This window comes from Galleria mellonella, unplaced genomic scaffold, assembly GCF_026898425.1.
Source record: "Galleria mellonella isolate WM207_F2 unplaced genomic scaffold, CSIRO_AGI_GalMel_v1 utg746, whole genome shotgun sequence".
NCBI lineage: Eukaryota > Metazoa > Arthropoda > Insecta > Lepidoptera > Pyralidae > Galleria > Galleria mellonella.
The window spans coordinates 1715482-1740803 of record NW_026442148.1 but is presented as its reverse complement, the minus strand read 5'-3'; the positions used below and the strand labels follow the sequence as shown (position 1 = coordinate 1740803).

Genomic DNA, 25322 nt, shown 5'->3' with positions numbered 1-25322 from the left:
TGAAAGCGCGTCTGGACCGACCGAAAAGGTTTTTTGCCGGTCTCATCATAACATCCTAGTCCGGGAGACAGGGGGCGTTGTTGTTACAAAAGTCGATTGCTTGGGTACCTCTGTCCCGTTCGTGTTTCAACCGTGAAGCAGTTGTGTTTGCATGGCTGTGTTTCGGTTTGAAGGGTGGGATATGGCGTGAATTTACAGGGTATAGAGGAATAACACCCGAGTCCTTAGAACTCGGACAGTATACTCTGTTATGTCCACGGTACTGCTCATGTGTATAGGCGACGATTATCACTTTCCACCAGGTGGGCTGTCTGCTTGTTTGCCAATCTAAATTGCATAAAAAAAATGTCAATTGGTGCATCGTGACGAATTCCCCGGGAATAAACCATGGTGGTTTCTTGAAGGCATCAAGAGGAAATCTCCCTATACACTGCTAGCAATGGAATTCACTAATTCCCAATACTAACGACCTTTTTATCCCACCAGAGGGCGTCACCATCACACGAGTAGTAACATAGGTAAATAAATATATATCTGTCTTAATGATGGATTGATAACAAATACGTTAAAAGTTTTTTATCCAAAAAAATAATCTTCTATACTTATAATAAATCTGTAGAGAGGTCAATTCTGTATTTGAAATATATTTCCAAAATAACTATCAGGCGGTGATTAGTGATCGATACTGATGACAAAAATGCAATTAGTAAAATTTTTGTCTGTCTATTTGTATGTTCGTTATAGAAACAAAAACTACTCGACGGATTTTAACGAAACTTTGTACAATTATTCTTTATACTTCCGGACAGGTTATAATATACTTTTCATCACGCCACGATCAATAGGAGCAGAGCAGTGAAGGGAAATGTTGGGAAAACGGGAGAAGTTACTCCATTTTTAAGCTTCCGTCGCGTGTGCAGCCTTAATGGCCACCCGTGCGACGCCGGGACGGGCCGCTAGTATTGAATAACACACTTTTAACACATTTGAAAATAGATATCCGACCGATATAGGCGATATCGAAATGGGTGATAACGTTTTTTCCGCCTTCAAATATCCAAAACCCAATATATAGATATCGGATCGATATCCAAATTATCTATGCCTAGTCTGTCCCCTAAACTATTCTAGATTGTCCCATTCCAACGGGTGGACCGAATGAAACTTGAACTTTGAATGAAAAACAGACGTCCTTTATTTTTATACGTCGCCGGCCCCTTTGTGCGTTGTCGTGATGGTATAGTCCGATGTTTGTAAGACATTTTACTGCCTCTAAACGATAATGTTTTGTTATTCACCGTCCGTCCGTCCGTCTGACGGGAACTTTAGATAGAAATCTAGAAATCAGAGTCATTTGTTCATATACTAGTTGTATACTGTGGATTCGCTCGCACGAATCACTACATCAAGTATCCTATGTGTTTTTTTTTCTAACCGTGTACCGCTATTGGCCACTGATGGCCTGTACAGCTTCACCAAACGCGTGTAAACAGAGGCGAGTGTTAAGATAGGAAATATACATTAATATTTCAACCCTTAACTGTCCACTGCTGAACATAAGCCTCCCCCATAAGGGGACTTTCGCCAGTAGTTGCCAGGCTTGGCAGGCGGGTTGGCAACCGCAGTTAGGCTTTTACAGATTTGTTAAGAGAGACGCTGCTGCCTATCCCACGACCTCTCTTAGTCGTCTCTTACGACACCCACGGGAAAGGAAAGGGTGGTCCATTCTATGCCGGGACCGGGAAGTTAGGAGATATATAAAGACTGCACTTATTCGATATTCCGTTAAGAAGAACAGAGTTGGCAAAGCAAGCTCCTGTCTCTCTTACGTTGAAACTGCCCAATGATGTTTTGAGCCGGTATCCAGAAATTGGACGTGTTTACCTCCAACTTGCTTGAGTTTCATCGGCTGACCATGAATTGTTTTTTTTTAATGGATGACAATGGAAAGGTAACCCCGCCCGCGCTATCGGTATACACTGGCGGAGCACCAGTGAGAGATGATAGGTGAGGATGAAGTAGATCAGTTAGCCCATCGTGACGTTTCAACGAGAATTGTTCACGATGGTTTCCAGAGGGAAACACGTGGAGGTCAACCTGATAAGGTGTATTGCTAGCAATGGGTACATTCGACCCCATTACTGACAATCCCTTAACCATGCAATGTTTGTGTTCAGAGATTTAACATATAATGTTATTTTTATTTGATTAAAATTTTATTTATACATATGTTTCATTGTATTGATGCTTCCCTGGGTGAGAGTACTGCGAGACTGTAAAGCTCACCCAGTTAATGAAAAAGGAAATGCTCTGAGGAACTGTTCGGATTGATGCCTGCTGCTGATTTTCACCATCGTACAACCCGCCGTAAACTAAAATTTCATCCCGACCATCTGGACGAGTGGCGGTCCTCCACCGTGCGTTTTTCAAGGCACTTTCTTCCACGCACAACCATTCTTTGGAATCAACTTTCAGCAGCAGTATTTCCGTACCAATACGACAGCATAACCTTCAAGAAAAGAGTATATTCCTTTTTAAAAGGCGATCAAGGGCGGCGGTAGTCACTTACCATCAGGTGAGCCGCATGCCTCGTTTGCCTCCTGTGTTGTAAAAAAAAACATAACCTACTCGTGTACCAAATTTCATTCAAATCCATTCAGTAGTTTTTGCATGAAAGAGTAACAAAAATCCATCTATCGTTACAAATTGTTTGCTTTTATTATGTTACTAGCTTTTACCCGCGACTTCGTCTGTAAGCCCAGAACATGTTTACTAACCGTGATAAAAAGATAGATAGATAGATAATTTATTTGCATTACTTACAGCACACAAATTATAACAGACAGATGTACATAAAAAGCAAGATAAGAGAAATGATTAAAAAAAAATACATAAAGCCAAGTACAATTTTTCCTTTTGTGCGTGTGCCTTAACAATACAAAATGGTCACAACTGAGCTTAATGCTTCGCCCTTACAAGAGCAACGCACTGATATTCTGTTGTGACCAAAAATTGGCCTGCATCCTTCTCTACCCTATATAGATAGATAGATAGATACTCTTTATTGTTCCCTCCAAAAGATTACAATAGTAAACTTATTATAAATATAAATAATTACAAGAAATAATCACAATTAGAAAACAATGGGCGACCTTATCTCTAAGAGCGATCTCTTCCAGGCAACCTGATGGTAAGCGGTTACCGTAGCCTATGAACGCGTGTAATACCAGGGGCATTACGCGCGCGTTGCCGACCCTGATGAAATCTCTTTATCCATTTTTTGAAGAACTCCATGCTGTAGTCTCTTGGAAAAACATCTACAGGTAGCTCGTAATGTGTATAGCCAAAAATAGGCGTTATACGGTAACAAACAAACTCACTTTCACATTTATAATTAATTAAGGATAATACAATAGAGATTGCCGTGTGGTCCCGGCATAGAATAGGCCACCCCTTCCTTTCCCGTGGGTGTCGTAAGAGGCGGCTAAGGGAGGACGAGGGATGGGCAGCGGCGTCCCTCTTAAAACACCTCCAAAGCCTAACCGCCGTTGCCCATCTCTCCGCCAAGCGTGGCACTTATGGGGCCGTGTGGGGCTTATGTCCAACAGTGGACAAAAAGGCTGATATGAAGAATAAAATTACCTACAATACAAGGCTGCAGTACTTAAAGTTTTAAGTTAAAACTAACTTACACTCTATCGCTACTCCGTTCAGAGTACAGCCCGTATTTTTACCTTAACGCTAACTTAATCCGCCGGCGTCGCTCGCACCTGTTAGCTCGGTAATTAAACAATGATATTTATGAATTCCCGCCTCCCGTTTCGTCTCCTTCTAATTGTATTTCCCGTTGGTGTACGAGCAATAAATATATGGTGATAGGCTCGCTCATTGGGGATCAATTTGCACGGCACACTTACAAATGAGGCGGTTCCGTATGTTGTTAGTAGGGGCGGACGATATATATCGTCTTACTAGTCTGTCGATGGGAGATCTTTAAGAAAAAATCATCTCATTTTAAACATTACAAAAATTTACAAAAAAATACACGGTACAGAGTTTTTTCTCTGAGTCCTCAGGAATGGCAACGCATGGGGGGTATCATGGTCGAAACAGTATACTCTGTTATGTCCATGGTACTGCTCATGTCTATAGGCGACGGTTACCACTTTCCATCAGGTGGGCCGTCAGCTTGTTTACCATTCTAAGTTGCATAAAAAAAAACCTAAATGAAGATAATTTAAAAAGACAAATATGATAAAGTTTGTATACAAAATCTTATTTCTCAAGTTTTTAATTTTTTTTTTTTATTCTTAAGAACTTTTTATTGCATCTCAAACAGAAAACAGACTCATCAGATGGCGTTAGATAAAATGTTTTCCTTAGTCATTCTACATATCCTGGACTTTACAGACACGATTCCTGATACCTATAGTGATGTGCATTTTTTTTTTACATTTTACTTTCAACAGATATTACCTCGGATAATAATTGTAAGCCTGTGTAAGTACGACAAAGCGGCGTCCGTCCGTCGGCGGCTAGCAAACAATGGACTCCCTCAGGCAATCCTAGATTACAGTCTAGCATTAAAAGGGAATGTTAAAAATACATACAAGTGAACTTCCCCTAAATACAAGCGCCGTGAAATATGCAGCGTTGACGACAAATATGAGAGAATCAAGGAGTTAATGTTTCATTTACTAAACAGTGATTGCTAGTTGCAAATTTTTAAATTAATTAATTCACGTTCTGTAACATTTACCCATAGATAGTGCGCATGATGCACCTCTTTGGTATCTTTTTTCTTATGATTTTGTATATTAAAAAATAAGTTTTTCACTTGAAGTGATTGTTATAATTTATTTACTTATTCTTTATTGCACAAAAAAAAAATGAACAAGTCTGGCCATAAATACTGTTATATCTAAACTTTTCTTTTTTTCAACATTTTAGTTATTATGAATTTGGAACACGTTTATTATTTTAAAGACTTCGTTCGATTTCGCGCCATTTCACATATTTTTACGTGTTCATTATCAAATTGCAATATAGAATGGGGTGTTAGAGAAAATAGGATTGCAGTGAACGCCTTGCACAAAGTGGGTATGGAGCCGTCGGTCGTATTCCACTTCGAAAGCTTGGTATCAGCCGTATGTCCGTATATCGTACTATCAACAGATACAACGACACTTCCTCTGTCGAAGACCAGAAAAGATCGGGGCGGCCGCGTACTGATAGAACTGCAAAGGCTGTTAATGCTGTTAAAGCCAGAATTCGTCGAAATCCCATTAGAAAGCAAAAAATGTTTTCGCGAGAAATGAAGATTCCCCCTAGAACTCTGTCGCGTATTATAAAACAAGACCTGAAGATCGGTGCTTATCGTCGATGTACAGGACATGCCCTAAATCAATCTTTACAATTAAAGAGAGTGGATCGATCAAAACGCCTTCTGTCGCGAAGGTGAAAGGCACAGAAATATCCTCTTTACCGATGAAAAAAAATCACGATTGAAGAACACTGCAGTGAGCAAAATGATAAAGTGACTGACTCTTGGCCACAGCAAAATATCAGTGTTTTGCTCTTTTAAGGGCAAAGCAATAAACTGAGCTTGACTATTTTGTGTTTAAAAAAAAAAGTGTACGCTCACAGTTCTAAAGCTGCTCAAGTGGTCGGAAAAGTACAACGTGGTCATCATCGTGCGTCAGTGATGGTTTGGTGGGGCGTGTCTGATCAAGAAGTCACAATACTACATTTCTGTGAAAAAGGAGTGAAAATTTCAGCCAAAGTGTATCGAGATACAGTCTTGGATATTCTAGATATAAATAATCACAGTGAGAAAACAATGGGCGACCTTATCGCTAAGAGCGATCTCTTCCAAACAACCTTTGGATGGAGAGGAGTAATTATAAACTGTAAACAATTAGATACATTCTTTTTCTGAAAATTTTGGTTACAATGTTTTCTTTTTTTTTTTATTCAATTAAACCGTTTCATAGAAGGGGGAAGGGATTGTTAGTAATGCGGACTACCAGTCCCATTGCTAGCAATATGCCCTGTCAGGTCGACTTTACGTGCTCCCCCCGGAAACTATCGTGCTGAATTCCAAATGTATTCATCACGATGGGCTAACTGACCTGCCTTTCCGACGCCCTGCGTCATCTTTTACGGCCGATGTTCGGTCGTCCGAATTGGGGACCGGTGGACAGCAGAGGTCGCCAGTTCGGGGGCCGACCATATACTCATTTGTTGCAGTATCCGGCCGTAGTACCTTCCTAATGCTCCTCAAATATTGCGTCTAAACTGCGCCCACCATATACCCTCTTGTATAGGCATTCCGTCACCCGTATTCAATAGCGAGGACTGGAAGCCTTAAATACTGTACCGCAAATCATAAAAAAAGACCTGCCTTTCCATTCTCATCCATCATCCCTCACTGGTGCCCCGCTAGCGTATATCGTTAGCTCAGGCGTATTTACCATTCCATTATCATCCATTTAAAAAAAACCGTTCTCTAGTTCAACCATTGTGGTCACCCATCTGAAGCTGATCGCGTTCCACTGCACTTTAACCTCTTCGACTTTGTAAACTCCCATACATAGCCACCCATCCAAACAATGGCCGCAGTTAACGTCGCTTAACCTTATTGATTGTCGAACGGGGATTTCTTTAAAGAAGGACATCCATGTAGAAACTTTTACGCGTCGTCTTATCCCAATATAAATCACGTGACGCGCGAGCGAGACAGAACGATTGGAGAAACGAGAAAGGAGCTGGTGTGTCCCAATGTCTGAAGGCAACAAATCATTTAAGGCGCAGTCTACTGGGACGGAATAAATACGTGGCCTTAAGACACTGAGCCCAGATATGATTTGTAGGTGGTTACAAGCCCTTAATATATACAGTAGGTTGAGTTTTCAAACATAAAAAAAATATTTTATTTTTTATATGACTAGATACAATACTGGAGTTATTGGGGGAAAGGGATTGTTAGTAATGGAGACTGAGAATCCTATTGCTAGCAATATACCCAACCAGGTCGACCTCCTCGCGGTTCCCCCGGAAACTATCATGGTTAATTCCTGATGAATTCATCATGATGGGCTAACTGGCCTGTTTTCATTCTCACCTATCACCCTTCACTGGTGCTCCGCCAGCGTATCCCGTTAGTGCAGGCGGGGTTACCATACCATTTTCACTCATTAAAAAAAAATACTGGAGTTACTATTATGTTAACTGTTATTATTATTAATTCATTAATTCTTTTTTTTTTTTATACAACTTCAGACTAATTATTATAATCTTATTTGTATGTGACATTATTAACATGTAAAATTGTTGCATTTTTTTTTTTATACAACGTAGAATGGCAAACAAGCTGACGGCCCACCTGATGGAAAGTGGTAACCGTCGCCTATAGACATGAGCAGTACCGTGGACATAACAGAGTATACTGTTTCGCACATGATACCCCCCATCTTTATTTATGAACCGATTGAAATAAAACAAACACTAAATGTTAAATGAAGTAAACCGCAATACATTAGCGAAAACCGAATTCAAATCTGTTAAGCCGTTTCTGAGATTAGCGTGCACAAACGTACAGACAAACAGAGAAACTGAAAATCATTGCTTTGGGTTCTCTGGCGTTCATAAAGCCCCCCTGTAATAGTTTTTCTTATGTACCTTTTCCATTTTACCACGAATTTTGAACACCCTGTACACTTTAAGACGTGGCAAATAATTGATTACGCAACAAAACATATTAATATTTATCTTCGGAGAGGGTTGGCACTTGTGTACGCGCGGCGACCGAAAATAGACCGTATTGCGCTCACTTAACCAGAGGTTCAATTCCGTTTGGCAATATGTAATTTAAAAACCCAACTTCGTTTAAGTGGCTTTTTGCGTAGAATCTTATAAGTATCGCCTATGGGAAAATTGATTTACAGCACTTCGTGATACACTAACGCCGCCGCGCGGTTTTACGCGGGAAATTTAGTTATAAACATGTGTTTTTTACAACACAGGGGGCAAACGAGCATGCGGCTCACCTGATGGTAAGTGACTACCGCCGCCCGTGATCACCCGCAACACCAGCGGCATTGCAGGTGTGCTGCCGGCCTTTTAATAAGGAATATACTGTCCTTTATTTGTTTATTAGAAACAAACTTTTTTCAGACGTCTGCTTGAGTACCTCTGTCCCATTCGTGTTTCTACCGTGAAGCAGTTGTGTTTGCATGGCTGTGTTTCGGTTTGAAGGGTGGGATTTACAGGGTACAGAGGAATAACACTTGAGTCCGGGGGGAAGGGATTATTAGTAAAACGGACTACCAGTCTCATTGCTAGCAATATACCCTATCAATGTCGACCTCCCTGTATTCCTTCCTGGAAACAATCATGCTGAACTCCAGGTATATTCATCACGATGGACTAACTGACCTGCCTTTTCATCGTCACCTATCATCCCTCATTGGTGCTCCGCCAGCGTATACCGATAGCGCAGGCCGGACCCACCTGATGGAAAGTGGAAACCGTCGCCTATAGACATGAGCAGTACCATGGACATAACAGAATATACTGTTTCGCCCATGATACCACCCATGCGTTGCAATTCCTGAGGACTCAGGTGTTATTCCTCTGTACCCAGTAAATTCCCGCCATATCCCACCCTTCAAACCGAAACACAGCCATGCAAACACAACTGCTTCACGGTTGAAACACGAATGGGACAGAGGTACCCAAGCAATCGACTTTTGTACAAAGTCTCCCTCTGGTAGGTAAATTCGTCCTTCCATCATAAAATAAGGTAGCACCAAATAAAATACAAGAAACACCCAATAAATATCCGTGGCAGCATTCAAATAAAGCACGCCGTTTAGTAATACATCACGGAGACAATAGCTTTGTGGGGTGGATAGATATAATACGGCGGACACAATGCGAGGACGGGGAGAATAAAAAAAAATACTTTCATTTGGGGTTCGGTTGGCGACGGGCTGGGAGCGATTGGTAAAGTTTATAGAAAAAAAAAATTAACCCATTCGAAAATGTTGTCATATTATTGTGTATGTTTGTATATATATATATATATATATATATATATATATATATATATATATATATATATATATATATATATATATATATATATATATATATAGGCAGATATTATATTTTTTTAATAGATGAAAATGGCATGGCAACTCCGCCTGCGCTATCGGTATATACTGGCGAGGTACCAGTGAGAGGTGATAGGTGAGGATGAAGCGGTAGGTCAGTTAGCCCATCGTGACGAATTCAACGATAAATTAGTCACGATACTTTCCAGGGGGAACCGCGTGGAGGTCGACCTGATATGATGATGATGGTATATTAATAGCAATGGGGGCTAACCTCCGCCTTACTAACAACACCCCCCCCCCCTCCTAAGACAGATATTATATTAGGGTCCGCAACTCGCACCTTAGACCACTAATGTTGCAAATATCCATAAGCTACAGTAACCATTTACCATCAGGTGGGCCGTATGCTTGTCACCTCAGTGGTATAAAAAAGCCGTACAAAGCCGGGACGGACTGCTAGTTAAAAACAAACCAGTAACGGTGCATAACATACGCCATTATTGAATTTACAATACGTCCCGCCGTAAACGTAAGACACGACATCAACAGTAAAATATATGTGGCCGACTGTACACATCCCGCGGTTTACCCACTATCCGGTAATCCCTTTGGCGTGAGGGTTAGCGATATTCCCGTACCATGGTAACTCGATTCGAATATCCTCAATAAATGTTACTAATATGGTAAATGTGTAAATGAGTTTATATCGTGAATTAAAATCTAGTGAGACAGAGTGGAATGCATGACAATGGAATGGTAACCCCGCCTGCGCTGTCGGTATACGCTGTCGGGGCACCAGTGAGGGATGATAGGTCCACTTCTCTCCGTTCTCCTTTAACCAAAGGTTGTCTGTTAGAGATTGCCCTAGCGATAAGACCGCCTTTTGTTCCTTTATGCTTTAGACTATATAGATAGAGCATCGTTACCAGAGGCAGACTTTGTACAAAAGTCGATTGCTTGAGTACCTCTATCCCATTCGTGTTTCAACCGTGAAGCAGTTGTGTTTGCATGGCTGTGTTTCAGTTTGAAGGGTGGGATGTGGCGTGAATTTACTGGGTACAGAGGAATAACACCTGAGTCCTCAGGAATGGCAACGCATGGGGGGAATCATGGGCGAAACAGTCAACTCTGTTATGTCCATGGTACTGCTCATGTGTATAGGCGACGGTTACCACTTACCATCAGGTGGGCCGTCAGCTTGTTTGCCATTCTAAGTTGTATAAAAAAAAGATATTGTAACTAAAATATATGGAAATTGCTATATATTATCCATTCCTAGTAAGTATACAAACAGTATGTAAACGACGAGACATTTCGCAAATGCAGGTTGCATTGTAAATATTGTGTATTTACATATAGACTTTGTTTTGCGACAAGTAGTTTTTTGTTTTGCCCCGCAAACAAAAACGACAGTTTCAATAATCAGAAAATTGAAATGAGACGGTAGAATGAACTTTCGATTACCAAAAAAGTCATTAAAATCAGTTCAAAATTGGCAAAGAAAAAGCATAATTATTTTAAAATTGCTTAATCTTACTATATTGTCATACCTACTTGTACCACATATAGTCCATTGCCTTGTAAAGATCGCTCTCAGCAATAAGACCGCCTCACTATACTTATACAACTGTATCGTTATATTTATTAATTGTCTCGCTTATTCCCTATATTGTATAATGCAAATAAAGTGTATTCATTTATTCAATCAATCTGTATTAGTATGTACGAAATAAATTTGGGGGCAAAGGGATTGTTAGCAATGGAGTTCGACATTGCTAGCAATATCAGGTCGACCTCCACGTGGTTCCCCCTGGAAACTATCGTAAACAATTCTTGTTGAATTCGTCACGATGGGCTAACTGACCTACTTCATCCTTATCGATCATCCCTCACTGATGCCCCGCCGGTGTATACCGGTAGCGCGGGTGGGTTTACCATTCCATTATCACTCATTAAAAAAAAATAAAAAAAACCACGAAATAACGATTTCCCGCCAATATTTTTACATCACAGATTAATAAAAAACAAACTTTCTAAATTACACAGTCTATGGTGAGAAAAAAACTAATCACGACAGATTAATGAAATAAAATTTTTTTAATTACACTTTATAGTCTATGGTGAAAAAAAAACAAATGCGAGTAGCGATGGTAGTATTTAAATGTCTGATTGATAAAAATGACTCCCAAAACATTGCGTCAAAGGCTTTGCTTGTTGCCGTCGCGTCGTGTTGGCTACAAATATTTATGTTGTGGAACACCAGAGGGAGCTGTAAGTCTGTCGTAGTACGGCGCGATGGCTTTATGAGACATATTGTCGATGTTTCTTACCCGCATCTAGAGGGAGCACGCCCAAAAACATCTTTACAAATTTTGTATGTTTTTTTTTTTATATTACTTAGAATGGCAAACAAGCTGATAGCTTTCGTCTCTCGAGTCACCTCCGTTAAATCTTTCATGCATTTCACGGCACCAATCAACACGACAGAGTTTTTGAGCTTCGGTCAAATTATGAGGTATCCACCGTGCACAAAGCTTCCTGATCGCCAAATGTTCATGGAGGATTTTGTGCACTTGACTCATACCAATCCCTAAGCTTGCCCGGATCTGCTGATAGGTCACTCTTTTGTCAGTCTCTATCATACGCCGCACAACACTGATGTTATCTTCAGTCGTCGCCGTAGAAGGCCGTCCCTCACGCACATCATCGGTGAGACTAGTACGACCACGTTTAAACTCATTAAACCAGTTGTAAACAATGGCACGAGACGAGGCTTCATCGTGAAAGGCCAATCGTAGTCTATCATAACTTTCTTGTTGACTTAGATGACATCGAAAGTAGTAAAAAATCATCGCAAGAAAATTTTCTCGTGTTAAGTTCATGATAACGTTACACAGACTATTTTCAATTTGCCGCCAAACCGTAAAACTAATGACATACGAATAAATTATATACTCTGTATTATTCGAGTTCCATTTTCAAAATGTTAACATTTTTTTTATTATATTGCTTTCAAGTAGCCAGTTCCAAAATTTTTCAGTGTAGCCCTCGTGTTAAACACTAAAACCATACAAAAAATGATTTAAAAAGTATTCGTAAAAAAGTATCAGAAAAAGTTACTTAATACTAGTTTACGATCAAAATTCAAACTTTCAGAAATTGTATAACATATATTTTTAAATATTAGTAGTTGCCTAGTGGTGGAAATTCAACCATAACATAATATTGTAATAAATGAATTTATTATGGTTACGTTTGACATTCAGTAAGACTATAGACAAATAATGTTAACAGATAAACAATATTAATCTATTCTCAATTCGACCACAGACTTTAACAGTAAACAAAAGAGTATGCATGCGTGTGTGTGTCAAATATATGGTAGTGTGTGTAATGTTTTTTTTTATTGATTTAATTTATTTTTCAAACATAATTAAAAAAAAAATATTCCGCACTCCTTCTCTATATAAACTATAAGTGTGCCAAATTTCATACTCCTCCGTCCGCGCAATTTTCGAAAAAAGGGATACAAAGTTTTTGTTTCACGTATTAATAATAATAGATAATAACATAATTGATGTTTTAGTTCGCCACATACAAGTTCTTTTTTTTATCTATGGGAAATATGTAAAATTGTTCATGTATTAATTATGACACGTGGTAAAAATGTTGCCAGTTTGAAACCATTGGCATAAATAATATTAAAATTTTTTCTAAACAACTTACCAGATCCTGCAGACTCGTTTCCCCGAATTCTGAAAGAAGAACGCCATTTTAATTTCAAATAATGAGACAAACAAAAAGGTCTTATAAATTTATATCAATTAGTTGTTACTATTAATTAAAAAAATATTTCTTTTTAACCGACTTCAAAAAGGAGATGAATCGCAATTCGGTTGTGTTTTTTTACGTTTGTCACCTCATAACTCCGTCAGTTGTTAACTGATTTGAAAAAAAATATTTTTTATCTGAAAGGATATACAGGATTAGTCCTATCACAGAAATTTTATTAAAATCAATTCAGTGGTTTAGTTTTATAATTAAAATTTGCCATAATTAAAGTCTATTTTATTTTTTTCAATTTCTCAAAATGAATTCTGATTTCAATCAAAATTTTTTAAGAATTTCATGTAAGATGCTATAAAATAACCGATCAGTTGAATTAACTGATTTTTTTTTAATAATAAATACATATAAATGTATTTATTTCAGCCATTATACGTCCACTGTTGGACATGAGCTTGCACACTTTTCTACAACGGCAAACAAGCTGACGGTTCACCTGATGGAAAGTGGTAACCGTCGCCTATAGACATGAGCAGTATGGTGGACATAACAGAGTATACTGTTTCGCCTATGATACCCCCCATGCGTTGCCATTCCTGAGGACTCAGGTGTTATATGTATTGACTTTTGTAAATTTCGTCTACTCGGGCGAAGCCGGGTCTGTAAGCTAGTAATGTTCATAAATAAGTTCGTCGTGTCGTATTTAGTGTCCCAACACTTTCTCTCTTCTAAAGTCAAATAGTATTTATTTATTTTTTTATACAATTTAGAATGGCAAACAAGCTGACCGCCCCCTGTAAGTGATAACCATCGCCTATAGACATGAGCAGTACCGTGGACATAACAGAGTATACTGTTTCGCACATGATACCCACCACGCGTTGCCATTCCTGAGGACTCAGGTGTTATTCCTCTGTGCCCTGTAAATTCACGCCATATCCCACCTTCAAACCGAAACACAGCCATGCAAACACAACTGCTTCACGGTAGAAACACGAATGGGAGAGACAATTCTAATTTCTAAACAGGTCGAATATTTAATTAAAAAAACAATTCATTATTTTCATCCTTTCACAATAAAAAATTTAATTAAATCCAAGTATTTTGACAGTGTGGTCCCGGCATAGAACGGGCCACTCAAGCAGTTGCCAGGGAGGAGAAGGAATTGTTAGTAATGGGGATTAGTAGCCCCATTGCTAGCAATATACTATATCAGGTCGACCTCCTCGTGGTTCCCTCTGGAAACCATCGTAATTGATTTATTGTTCGTCACAATGGGCTAACTGACCTGCTTCATCCTCACCTATCATCCCTCAACTAGTGCTCCACCAGTGTATACCGATAACGTAGACGGAGTTACCATTCCATTATCATTTATTAAAAACAAAAAATAGCAGTTGCCAACCCGCCTGCTAAGCGTGACAACTACTGACAAAACCTTATGGGAAAGGCTTTTGCATAGCAGTGATTAGTAAACAGCTAATATGATATGATGATGAAGAATGAAACGGCCTATTCACCGTAATAATATGCACGGCATCCCGCTACGTTTTATACTGGTCCGCCGTCGTATATATATGTATTAGTATTAGAGAAATTATTAATTTTACTACAATACCTGGTCCGGAAATACCGGGTAGACCCCTCAGTTGCCTGGATACTGTGTCGTCCAAATCTTTTCTGAAAAATAAGTGGATATACTCCAAACATTATCTTACTACAATAAAAAAAAAAAAATGGGGAAGAAGGGATTGTTAATGATGGAGTCTAACGGCCCCATTGCTAACAATATTGTGTTTCTACCGTGAAGCAGTTGTGTTTGCATGGCTGTGTTTCGGTATGAAGGGTGGGATATGGCGTGAATTTACAGGGTACAGAGGAATAACACCTGAGTCCTCAGGAATGGCAACGCATGGGGGGTATCATGGGCGAAACAGTATACTCTGTTATGTCCACGGTACTGCTCATGTCTATAGGCGACGGTTACCACTTTCCATCAGGTGGGCTGTCAGCTTGTTTGCCATTCTAAGTTGTATAAAAAAAACTCTATTAGGTCGACCTTCACATGGTTTCCTCTGGAAACCATCGTGGTTAATTCTTGTAAAATTCGTCACGATTGGTTATCGGACCTGCCTTTTATTCTCACCTGTCAACCCTCACTGGTGCCCCGCCAGTGTGTACCGTTAGTCTGGACCAGGTTACCATTCCGTTCTCATCCATAAAATATGTCTGTACATCGAAGATATTTATTTAATCATTAATATATATCTATAATTAAATCTATTGATGGCTGATATGGAAGGTCGTGGAACTTCTGCTAGTAATAGTGCTGGTCACTCTTCGAGTGTTGGCAGTCGAACATATACTAATGGTAGCAAATTAAACAATCAAGCATACGGCCCGCCTGATGGTACGCGGTTACCGTACCCTGTGAACACCTGCAATACCAGGGGTATTACGCATGTTGCCGACCTTAAAGAAACCTCTTTACCCCCCTTTTGAAGAACCTCATGCTGTAGTCTCTTGGGAAAACCTCGGCAGGGAGCTCATTCCATAACCTGAGTGTTCGTGGAAGTTATACAAGCGGTAGAACACGCATAGTGAGACAAAGTCTCTCCTAAGAATTAAGGGTTCGATACCGCTTGCAAGCCTGGGATTATCGACAATTCTCATAGCTCGTCGTTGACCGAGTCGAAGGGTTCAAGTTGGTATCTAGGTGCTCCCGCCCATAAGTGACGGCAGTACTCCATATGGGGCCGGATTTGTGATTTGTACAGCATTAATCGCTGATCCGGCGTGAAGCAATGCTTCGCTCTATTGAGCACACCGAATTGATACCAATTACCAAAATAATACCAATCAAATAACCAGTGACATGTCACATTCTTCAATAAAATGCTTACCTATCATCGAAACTGCCTCTGTATCCAGCAAACTCGTTAATTCCTTGTCCTTTTCTCTCATTCAGCATCTCTATCTTCCGTCTCAGGCCTACACTGTTGAATTCCGGTGCTGTACTTTCCAAATTCACTTCATTATTAACTGTGGGTACAGTCCGGAACACGAAGTAGAACGCGGCCACAACTGTTAGCGTGAACATTAGCGCTAGACATGCGATGCAGGTGTACTCTGAGCTGACTATTTGTTTCAATCTAGACAAAGGAAGAAATTTACAACCGACTTTCATATTTAGAATGCCGAGCTGACGGCCCACCTGATGGGTAGTGGTAACTATCGCTTTTAGACATGAGCAGTACCGTGGACGTAACAGAGTATGTTTTATCCATGGCATCACATAAAATTTGGGGGAAGATAAGGGAAGGGTTTGTTATTAATGCGGTTTTGTTGTTTAAACGGTTTGTTAGGTCGACTTCTCTGCGGTTCCTTCTCGAAACCATCTTGCTGAATTCCAGATGTACATCACGATAGGCGGATCAGTTAAACCTTGCTATTCATTCTTACCTATCATCCCTTACTGGTACCTCGCTAGTATATACCGATAACAGGATTAACATTCCATTTTAACCCATTAAAAAAGGTGTGAAAGGAATTGTTAGTAATTAAGACTGAGAATCCCATTGTTAGCAATATACCCAACCAGGCCGACCTCCTCGCGGTTCCCCCTGGAAACTATCATGGTTAATTCCTGATGAATTCATCATGATGGGCTTACTGGCCTGTTTTCATTCTCATCTATCACCCTTCACTGGTGCTCCGCCAGCGTATCCCGTTAGCGTAGGCGGGATTACCTTACCATTTTCACCCATCAAAAAAAAAAATCCATTAAACAAACCAAAGTCCTCGGGTATGGCAATGCATGAAGAACGTCTTGGGTACACACTTTATCCTATACTGTCCACGGTACTGCTCATGTCTATAGGCAACGGTTACCACTTTTCATCAGGTGGGCTGTCAGCTTGCTTGCCATTCTAAGTTGCATAAACAAAACGATGTAGTAAAAATTTATAAAACAACTTACGCACAAGACACCCAGGAGCATGTATCATCCGATTTTGGTTTTGGCACTTCGGTATCAGTCCGCTTAAGCAGAAAAAAAGGCAATTCATAATTCAATTCTGATCCACATTGTTTAAATTGTGTCCCACATAAAAAAAATTCTTCAATCGTGGTAAAAACAGTCTTTTTGATTTAAAAACTAAACTACAGTAACGAATTTGAAAAAAAAACTATAATAGGAGCAATCTGTAAGCAAATCCTTGCAGAGACTTTTATATTGAAATAGATAGATAGATAGATTTATTTGCCAGAACATTGTTTTTACAGATATTGATTTATTGTGACGTACAAATGTTCGCCTTATAATCTAAAGCAGTTTTTTTCCAAAATGGGCGATAACGCCCCCTTTTGGGCGCTGCAGGCCTAAAGAGGGGCTGTAAGAGACCCAGAAAAAAAATGGGGGCGTTGTGTAGAGGCTTGGGGGTGATTTGCTGATCTTGAAGTAATAGTGGTTTTTAAGTTTATACCAGAGAGAGACTTTGTACAAAAGTCGATTGCTTGGCCACCTCTGTCCCATTCGTGTTTCAACCGTGAAGCAGTTGTGTTTGCATAACTGTGTTTCGGTTTGAAGGGTGAGATATTGCGTGAAATTACTGGGTACAGAGGAATAACACCTGAGTCCTCAGAAATGGCAACGCATGGGGGATATCATGGGCGAAACAGTATACTCTGTTATATCCATGGTACTGCACATGTCTATAGGCGACGGTTACCACTTTCCATCAGGTGGACCGTCAGTTTGTTTGTCATTCTAAATTGCGTGAAAAATACATATATGTATATATATATATATATATTACCCAACACCAGCTGTCCTTTCTGTCACTCTGCAACAAACAAATACACAACTTGATTTTAATACTAGTTCCTTTCGCCCCCTACGTCGTACGCATGGATCACAGAAATATGAAGACCAATGTTATAGACTTCTTCTAGATAGCGTGTCGAGGTGAAACATGCACCAGATTTTAAGACAGACCTTCAGGAGTAAAACCGCATCTAATTGGGGGGAAGAGATTGTTAGCAATGGAGTTTGACAGCCCCATTGCTAGCAATATGCCCTATTAGATCGACCTCCAAGTGGTTCCCCTGGAAACTATCGTGAACAATTCTTGTTGAATTCGTCACGATGGGCTAACTGACCTGCTTCATCGGTGTATACCGATAGCATGGGTGGGGTTACAATTCTATATCACTCATTAAACAAAAACCGCATCTAATTCGATGTAATATTTTGTACGCAACGCCGGAATATATAGCCAGACAATACAAATTATTTTGAACAGTTTCCATTGTTTTTATTAATACTGTTTATATAAATTTTTCTTAAATATCTCCCATGCACACATACCAGAGGGAGACTTTGTACAAAAGTCGTTTACTTGGGCACCTCTGTTCCATTCGTGTTTCTACCGTGACGCAGTTGTGTTTGCATGGCTGTGTTTCGGTTTGAAGGGTGCGATATGGCAGTGAATTTACTGGGTACAGAGGAATAACAACTGAGTCCTCACGAATGGCAACGCATGAGGTGTATCGTGGACGAAACAGTATACTATGTTATGTCCATGGTACTGCTCATGTCTATAGGCGACAGTTATCACTTTCCATCAGGTGGGCCGTCAGTTTGCCATTCTAAGTTGTATAAAAAAAAACATACCATTCAGTTACAATTCTATTATATTAGTAATATTTGTTCTTCTTATACATTTTTTTTAAGGAAATAAATGATTTTGATATTTGAAATTAGTCTAAACTTTCATCATCATCATCATCATCATCTCAGCAATTATCCGTCCACTGCTGGACATAAGCCTCCCCCATAGACTGCCATAAAGAACGGTCCTGAGCCACCTGCATCCACTGACTCCCTGCAATGCATTTCAGGTCGTCACTCCATCTAGTGGGGGGGGGGGGTCGTCCTACATTGCGTTTGCGTACGCGGTCGCCACTCAAGAACCTTTCTTCCCCATCGGTTGTCGGTTCTTCGAGCTATGTGACCATCCCATTGCCACTTCAGGTTGCTTATCTTTCGAACTATGTCGGTTACGTCGGTTCTTTTGCGGATATCCTCGTTTCGGATTCTATCACGCAAAGAGACGCCGAGCATAGCCCTCTCCAACACTTTGTTTAACACTTATAACGTTATATTTTAACGTAAATAAAATATCATGCATACTCACAATACTGTGCTTCCCAGGCTGAGTATACCGCGTGTCGCGGGGTTCGTGCATAGCCACATTGTAATGGTCATTGCGTTTATATTTCTTATTATTGTTGTGTGAACTGCTCGAGTCGCAAGACTTCTGTAATTTATTTATTTAAATAACTTTATTAATGAAAACAAAACAAGGTACAAAAGACGGAATTGATGCTTGTAGCATTCCCTACCAGTGAATCTTTGTGATGAACAGTAAATCACGAACGCGGTACTACATTACATTGTTAGGATAGAGCAAGGACTATCCTGATACTGATGGGACATATCTAATCATAATATTTATTTACCAGAGGGAGACTTTTTTCCAAAGTCGATTGCTTGGGTACCTCTGTCCTATTCGTGTTTCAACCGTGAAGCAGTTGTGTTTGCATGGCTGTGTTTCGGTTTGAAGGGTAGGATATGGCGTGTATTTACAGGGTACAGAGGAATAACACCTGAGTCCTCAGGAATGGCAACGCACGGGGGGTATCATGGGCGAAACAGTATACTCTGTTATGTGCATGGTACTGCTCATGTGTATAGGCGACGGTTACCACTTTCCATCAGGTGGGCCGTCAGCTTGTTTGTCATTCTAAGTTGTATAAAAAAAAATATATTTATTTATTTTATTAACACATACACTAAACAAACTTTTCATTTAAATAATATCATTAATTAAATACAATCGCTCTTTAAGAAAAATTATATGAATTATACAATAGTTAAAAATGACATAACAACATAATAATAAAGATTACACAATTATATAATAACATTACTGTTTCAATATGAAATTAGAATAAAAAGAAAAACATAAAAAAAAATAACAAAATGTATGTAGCAGTGTTTGTACAAAGCACCTGACTCAGCATATGTCGCAGTTTTATATACCTGAAGCTAATAATATAGATTTCTCTAGGTACCTACATGCTTCCTAAAACTACCCATTCCGTGACAATGGGAAATATGGTACAAAAAGCGAATTTAATGTATGCCTTTTATACAATAAAATCTTTTGATTAATAAAATTAATTATTTTTTCTCAAACATGCTTGGAAATGTGAGCATTATTTAGACAATCTTCTTAGAGATAAATCAAAATTGCCGTACTGGCCAGATACATGCGGGCAGCGGCCGACAAAAGTTGTATGAAAATCCATATCTGTCGTGTTTTGCGGCCAGATAAATTACTATGTAAACTCATATCTGTCCTGTAATTTAAAAATGGAATGACCTTTTACTTCAAAACATGGCTACCAAGGAGGTAACTAATAAAAGGTTTTATTTAAATTTCGAACTGGCTTGCAAATAGAAAGCAGTTTTTTGAAAAAAAAACAAGGGAACATTATGGCGCGTGAAAAATTATTATTGTTCGTTATTCGTCATTGAATTTAAAAAGTAAAATTGTGTTTTTGATGTCCGCGCATTGTTTGAGAAAAGTACTATACAAGCCTTGGCCACAACTAGGCATTGATGGACTCACGTATGTGTGCCTCGGTTACACCTCGGCCCACATTTGTACGTTCGTCCATCAATGCCTCAGTTGCTGGCCGCTGCAGTAATGTACTATAAACAATAGTAAGTAGTAAATTTTTTATTGCATTATTGTTATATTTACGTATATGTAAGATATCTTTGCACGTAATTGAATAATACATAACAAATATGATTAATTATTAAGTACTTAGTAATTTTTGATTTAGATTAAATTAATCCTACACTAATCCTTTATGGAAGGGGGGATTTTTAGTAATCTAATTACTTGCATTTCTGTTTTCCCAATTATTGTCTGAAATAGTTTTTTTTTTATGCAACTTAGAATGGCAAATAAGCTGACGGCCCACCTGATGGAAAGTGGTAACCGCCTATAGACATGAGCAGTACCATGGACATAACAGAGTATACTGTTTCGCCCATGATATCCCCATGCGTTACCATTCCTGAGGACTCAGGTGTTATTCCTCTGTACCCAGTAAATTCACGCCATATCCCCACCCTTCAAACCGAAACACAGCCATAAAAACACAACTGCTTCACGGTAGAAACACGAATGGAACAGAGGTGGCCAAGCAATCGACTTTTGTACAAAGTCTCCCTCTGGTACATACTATGTTTTTCCATGCAATATACAACTGCATCGTTGCATTTATTAATTGTCTTGCTTATTTCCTATATTGTATAATGCAAATAAAGTATTAATTAATTCAAGAAAATATTCAACTAACGGTAGCGTTCGACTTTGTTCTAGATCCAGAGGACTTTTTCTTTCTATTCTCATGTTTCTCCTTTAGTAAATTGGCTTTCTCTGGGTCTCTGTAAAAATAAAATTTATTTATATATTTATTAACATTCTTATTAATATGATATTTTTTTATATACATATATTTGTAAAAAAGTCGATTGCTTTGGTACCTCTGTCCTATTCGTGTTTCAACCGTGAAGCAGTTGTGTTTGCATGGCTGTGTTTCAGTTTGAAGGGTGGGATATGGCGTGAGTTCACTGGGTACAGAGGAACAACACCTGAGTCCTCAGGAATGGCAACGCATGGGGGGTATCATGTGCGAAACAGTATACTCTGTTATGTCTATGCTACTGCTTATGTCTATAGGCGACGGTAATCGCTTTCCATCAGGTGGACCGTCAGCTTGTTTGCCATTCTAAGTTGTATAAAAAAAATCCACGAATGAAAGTGGAAGACAAATAGCTAGTTACGTATATACAAAATATACTTCTCTCTCTGCATCATATCTTTGAAGATCTTCAGTACGGGTGATTGTGTTTCTTTATCCGATTTCTTGCCATGACTGAAAAATGGTAATAAAAAAATTATATGAAGCGAAGCAGTTGTGTTTGCATAGCTGTGTTTCGGTTTGAAATGTGGGATATGGCGTGAATTTACAGGGTACAGAGGAATAACACCTGAGCCCTCAGGAATGGCCACGCATGGGGGGTATCATGAGTGAAACAGTGTAGTCTATAGGCGACAGTTACCACTTTCCATCAGGTGGGCCGTCAGCTTGTTTGCCATTCTAAGTTGTATAAAATAAAAACATATAAAATGATAAAAAATAATATATAAATATAGTTTTATGTTTTTTTTTTAAAGAAGAAAATGGATGGTAACCCCACCTGCGCTATCGGTATACGCTGGCGGGGCGCCAGTGAGGGATGATAGGTGAAAATTAAAGCTGGCCTTTAGCCTATCGTGAATTCACCAGGTATTAATCATGATATTTCCTTGTCTATATACACAAAGAACAAATGCGGATCAAATGGGACTTTCCTCCTTTTAAACCCGTTTAACTGTCTCCTACAGTATGAAGTTATAGTCCTTAGTGATTAATTAATTTATTTATATTTTTGGACACATTAAAATATGTCTACAGGGCGGACTTAATGCCTGATGGCATTCTCTACCAGTCAACCGTTACGCTAGGGAGGGAAGGGATTGTTAGTAATGAAGACTAAGAATCCCATTGCTAACAATATACCCAAAAAGGTCGACCTTCTCGCTGTTCCCCCTGGAAACTATCATGGTTAATTCCTGATGAATTCATCGTGATGCGCTAACTGGCCTGTTTTCATTCTCATCTATCACCCTTCACTGGTGCTCCGCCAGCGTATCCCGTTAGCGCAGGCAGGTTTATCATACCATTTTCACCCATAAAAAAAAACCGTTACGCTAAACAGAGAGAGAGCAAATGGCGGTACATTAATGTAACAAAGCAATTTGTAAATTAAACAAATATACAATTAAATACTTTTCTATTTAAAATAAGATTAGAATTGAATAAAAAATGTACATATTTTGTTTTTACCTTTTAACACTCTTTCCCATATTTTTATGACATTTCTTCTTGATGTTTTTTTTTTGTTTATTTGTCATTCTTGAAATAATATGGTTTTAATGAAAGAGAGGATTTGTTGAAACCTCAGAAATAATTTTTAATATGTTTTTTTTAACCCCATGTGTCGGTGAAGTCGGATATTTCTGTAAAATAAAGTTTCTTTCTTTCTTTCTTTCTTCTAAACTGAGTTCGCTTCATCAATGTGAATAACCGGGGACATTTATAAACCAACGAACTATCAGCGAGTAACATTATATGGTTATGTAAATATCACTAGTACTGTTGTATATTATTTAAAATAATATTAGAAGTTTTTATACAACTTACAATGGCAAACATCAGGTGGGCCGTCACCTGATGGAAAGTGGTAACCGTCGTCTATAGACATGATCAGTACTGAGGACATAACAGAGTATATTACGTGGTCCATGATACCCCTATTGTGTTGCCATTCCTGAGATAGAACATTTTTTTATACAACTTAGAATGGCAAACAAGCTGACGGCCCACCTGATGGAAAGTGGTAACCGTCGCCTATAGACATGAGCAGTACCATGGACATAACAGAGTATACTGTTTCGCCCATGATACACCCCATGCGTTGCCATTCTTGAGGACTCAGGTGTTAAAATTCACATTTAAAAAAAACTTTAAATATATCTACGAAAATTACAATAATGTATCTTCGAGGTATCAAAAAATTGTCAAATTAAAGCTAATAAGAAATCCTAATTTATCTTTCTATTTATCCACGTGAAGCCGGGGCGGATCGCTAGTATGTACATATGTACATTAAGATCAAACGAAAAAATTGGTTCAGAAAATAAAGTCAAGAGTAGCAATACATAAGCGCACCTCCATCCAAAAGTCCCTCGAGCCCACTAGCGGTGGTACCGAGCAATTATTTTCGAGATGTGCGGATCAAATATATTTTTATTGCTGCCCACCCCCATAACGGGATATGTACACGCAATATCGCTGAGTGATACTTTAGACATTTTTTTTTATTGCTATCTCACGTATGACGTATTTGGTATATTATTACACAATAATAACATCTCGTAAAAACGCCTCATTTCGATGGCGATTTCGCGGGATGGCTAACGTTTTAAATGGTTTTTGTGGGATTGTTGGGTATTTAAAAGTGGGTAAGTGCGTGTCGTACACACATTAAACTTGTGGTACCGTACTTTATTATGATAATAGAAATATGTTTATTGTAAAAACATATAAAGAAATAAATAAAATTCAAAGATAAGTTCATAATATTCTGAAATAAATGCACTTCTATTGTTCTATTATATTATAATTAAATATTGAGATATTGACGCTAGATGGCGTAAATGGTGGAATCAAATAACCTGCATTCATTCTCACCTATCATCTTCCACTGGTGCCTCGTCGGTGTATACCGATAGCGCGGGCGGGGTTACCAATCCATTTTCACCCATTAAAAAAAAACTACCAATCCTTGAAGAGTTCCCTTACTGTTCAAGGTGCAATGTTCAAGGTACGTATATCCTTAAGTATTTGCATTGTATCTAATTAATTCAAATCCTTTACAGAAGCATACATAATACAGGTCAAACACAACAATTTAAAATAAAAACTATAAAAAAATACTACAATTGTAACAAAATCTGTTATTTTAATTTAAAAACTTTTCTTTTTTTTATACAACTTAGAATGGCAAACAAGCTGACGGCTCACCTGATGGAAAGTGGTAACCGTCGCCTATAGACATGAGCAGTACCGTGGACATAACAGAGTATACTGTTTCGCCCATGATACCCCCATGCGTTGCCATTCCTGAGGACTCGATGTTATTCCTCTGTACCCAGTAAATTCACGCCATATCTCACCCCTTCAAACCGAAACACAGCCATGCAAACACAACTGCTTCACGGTTGAAACACAAATGGGACAGTGGTACCCAAGCAAACGAATTTTGTACAAAGTCTCCCTCTGGTATATATCCTTTCATTACCAAAACAGGAATCAAACCGAGAACCACCCTTCATATCTCAACCCCTCAACTCTGCGTGGATCGTGTGACGTGTGTAATTTATGGCCGTCTGTCACTCACATATTAGCCGCTAGGGTTGCCACACCGAGCACGACATGAATATTTTTTTTTTAGAAATGAAAATAGATTAGATTTACCAGAGGGAGACCTTTGTACAAAAGTCGATTGCTTAGGTACCTCTGTCCCATTCTTGTTTCAACCGTGAAGCAGTTGTGTTTGCATGGCTGTGTTTCGGTTTGAATGCTGGGATATGGCGTGAATTTACTGGGTACAGAGGAATAACATCTAAGTCCTCAGGAATGGCAACGCTTGGGGAGTATCATGGGCGA

At 39.0% G+C, this 25322-nt stretch overlaps 1 protein-coding gene across 3 annotated transcripts in view; it reads right to left on the bottom strand.

Moving 5' to 3' along the window:
* LOC113519539 (MATH and LRR domain-containing protein PFE0570w-like) overlaps nucleotides 1-25322 on the bottom strand; it is a 57399-nt gene that overhangs the window by 22117 nt on the left and 9960 nt on the right. Inside the window, exons 1-9 of one of the 3 annotated variants that reach the window (XM_052901084.1) lie at nucleotides 22938-22972; nucleotides 21849-21923; nucleotides 21345-21432; nucleotides 19103-19225; nucleotides 17723-17749; nucleotides 16885-16946; nucleotides 15809-16057; nucleotides 14524-14585; nucleotides 12846-12874 (exon numbers count right to left, since the gene is read on the bottom strand). In XM_052901084.1, coding sequence (XP_052757044.1) covers nucleotides 12846-12874; nucleotides 14524-14585; nucleotides 15809-16057; nucleotides 16885-16946; nucleotides 17723-17749; nucleotides 19103-19225; nucleotides 21345-21432; nucleotides 21849-21923; nucleotides 22938-22957 — 735 coding nt within the window. In that variant the 5' untranslated portion in view covers nucleotides 22958-22972. Of the gene's footprint in view, nucleotides 1-12845; nucleotides 12875-14523; nucleotides 14586-15808; nucleotides 16058-16884; nucleotides 16947-17722; nucleotides 17750-19102; nucleotides 19226-21344; nucleotides 21433-21848; nucleotides 21924-22937; nucleotides 22973-25322 lie in introns of those variants that run through there. The other 2 variants (XM_052901083.1, XM_052901085.1) reach the window with 2 other exon arrangements.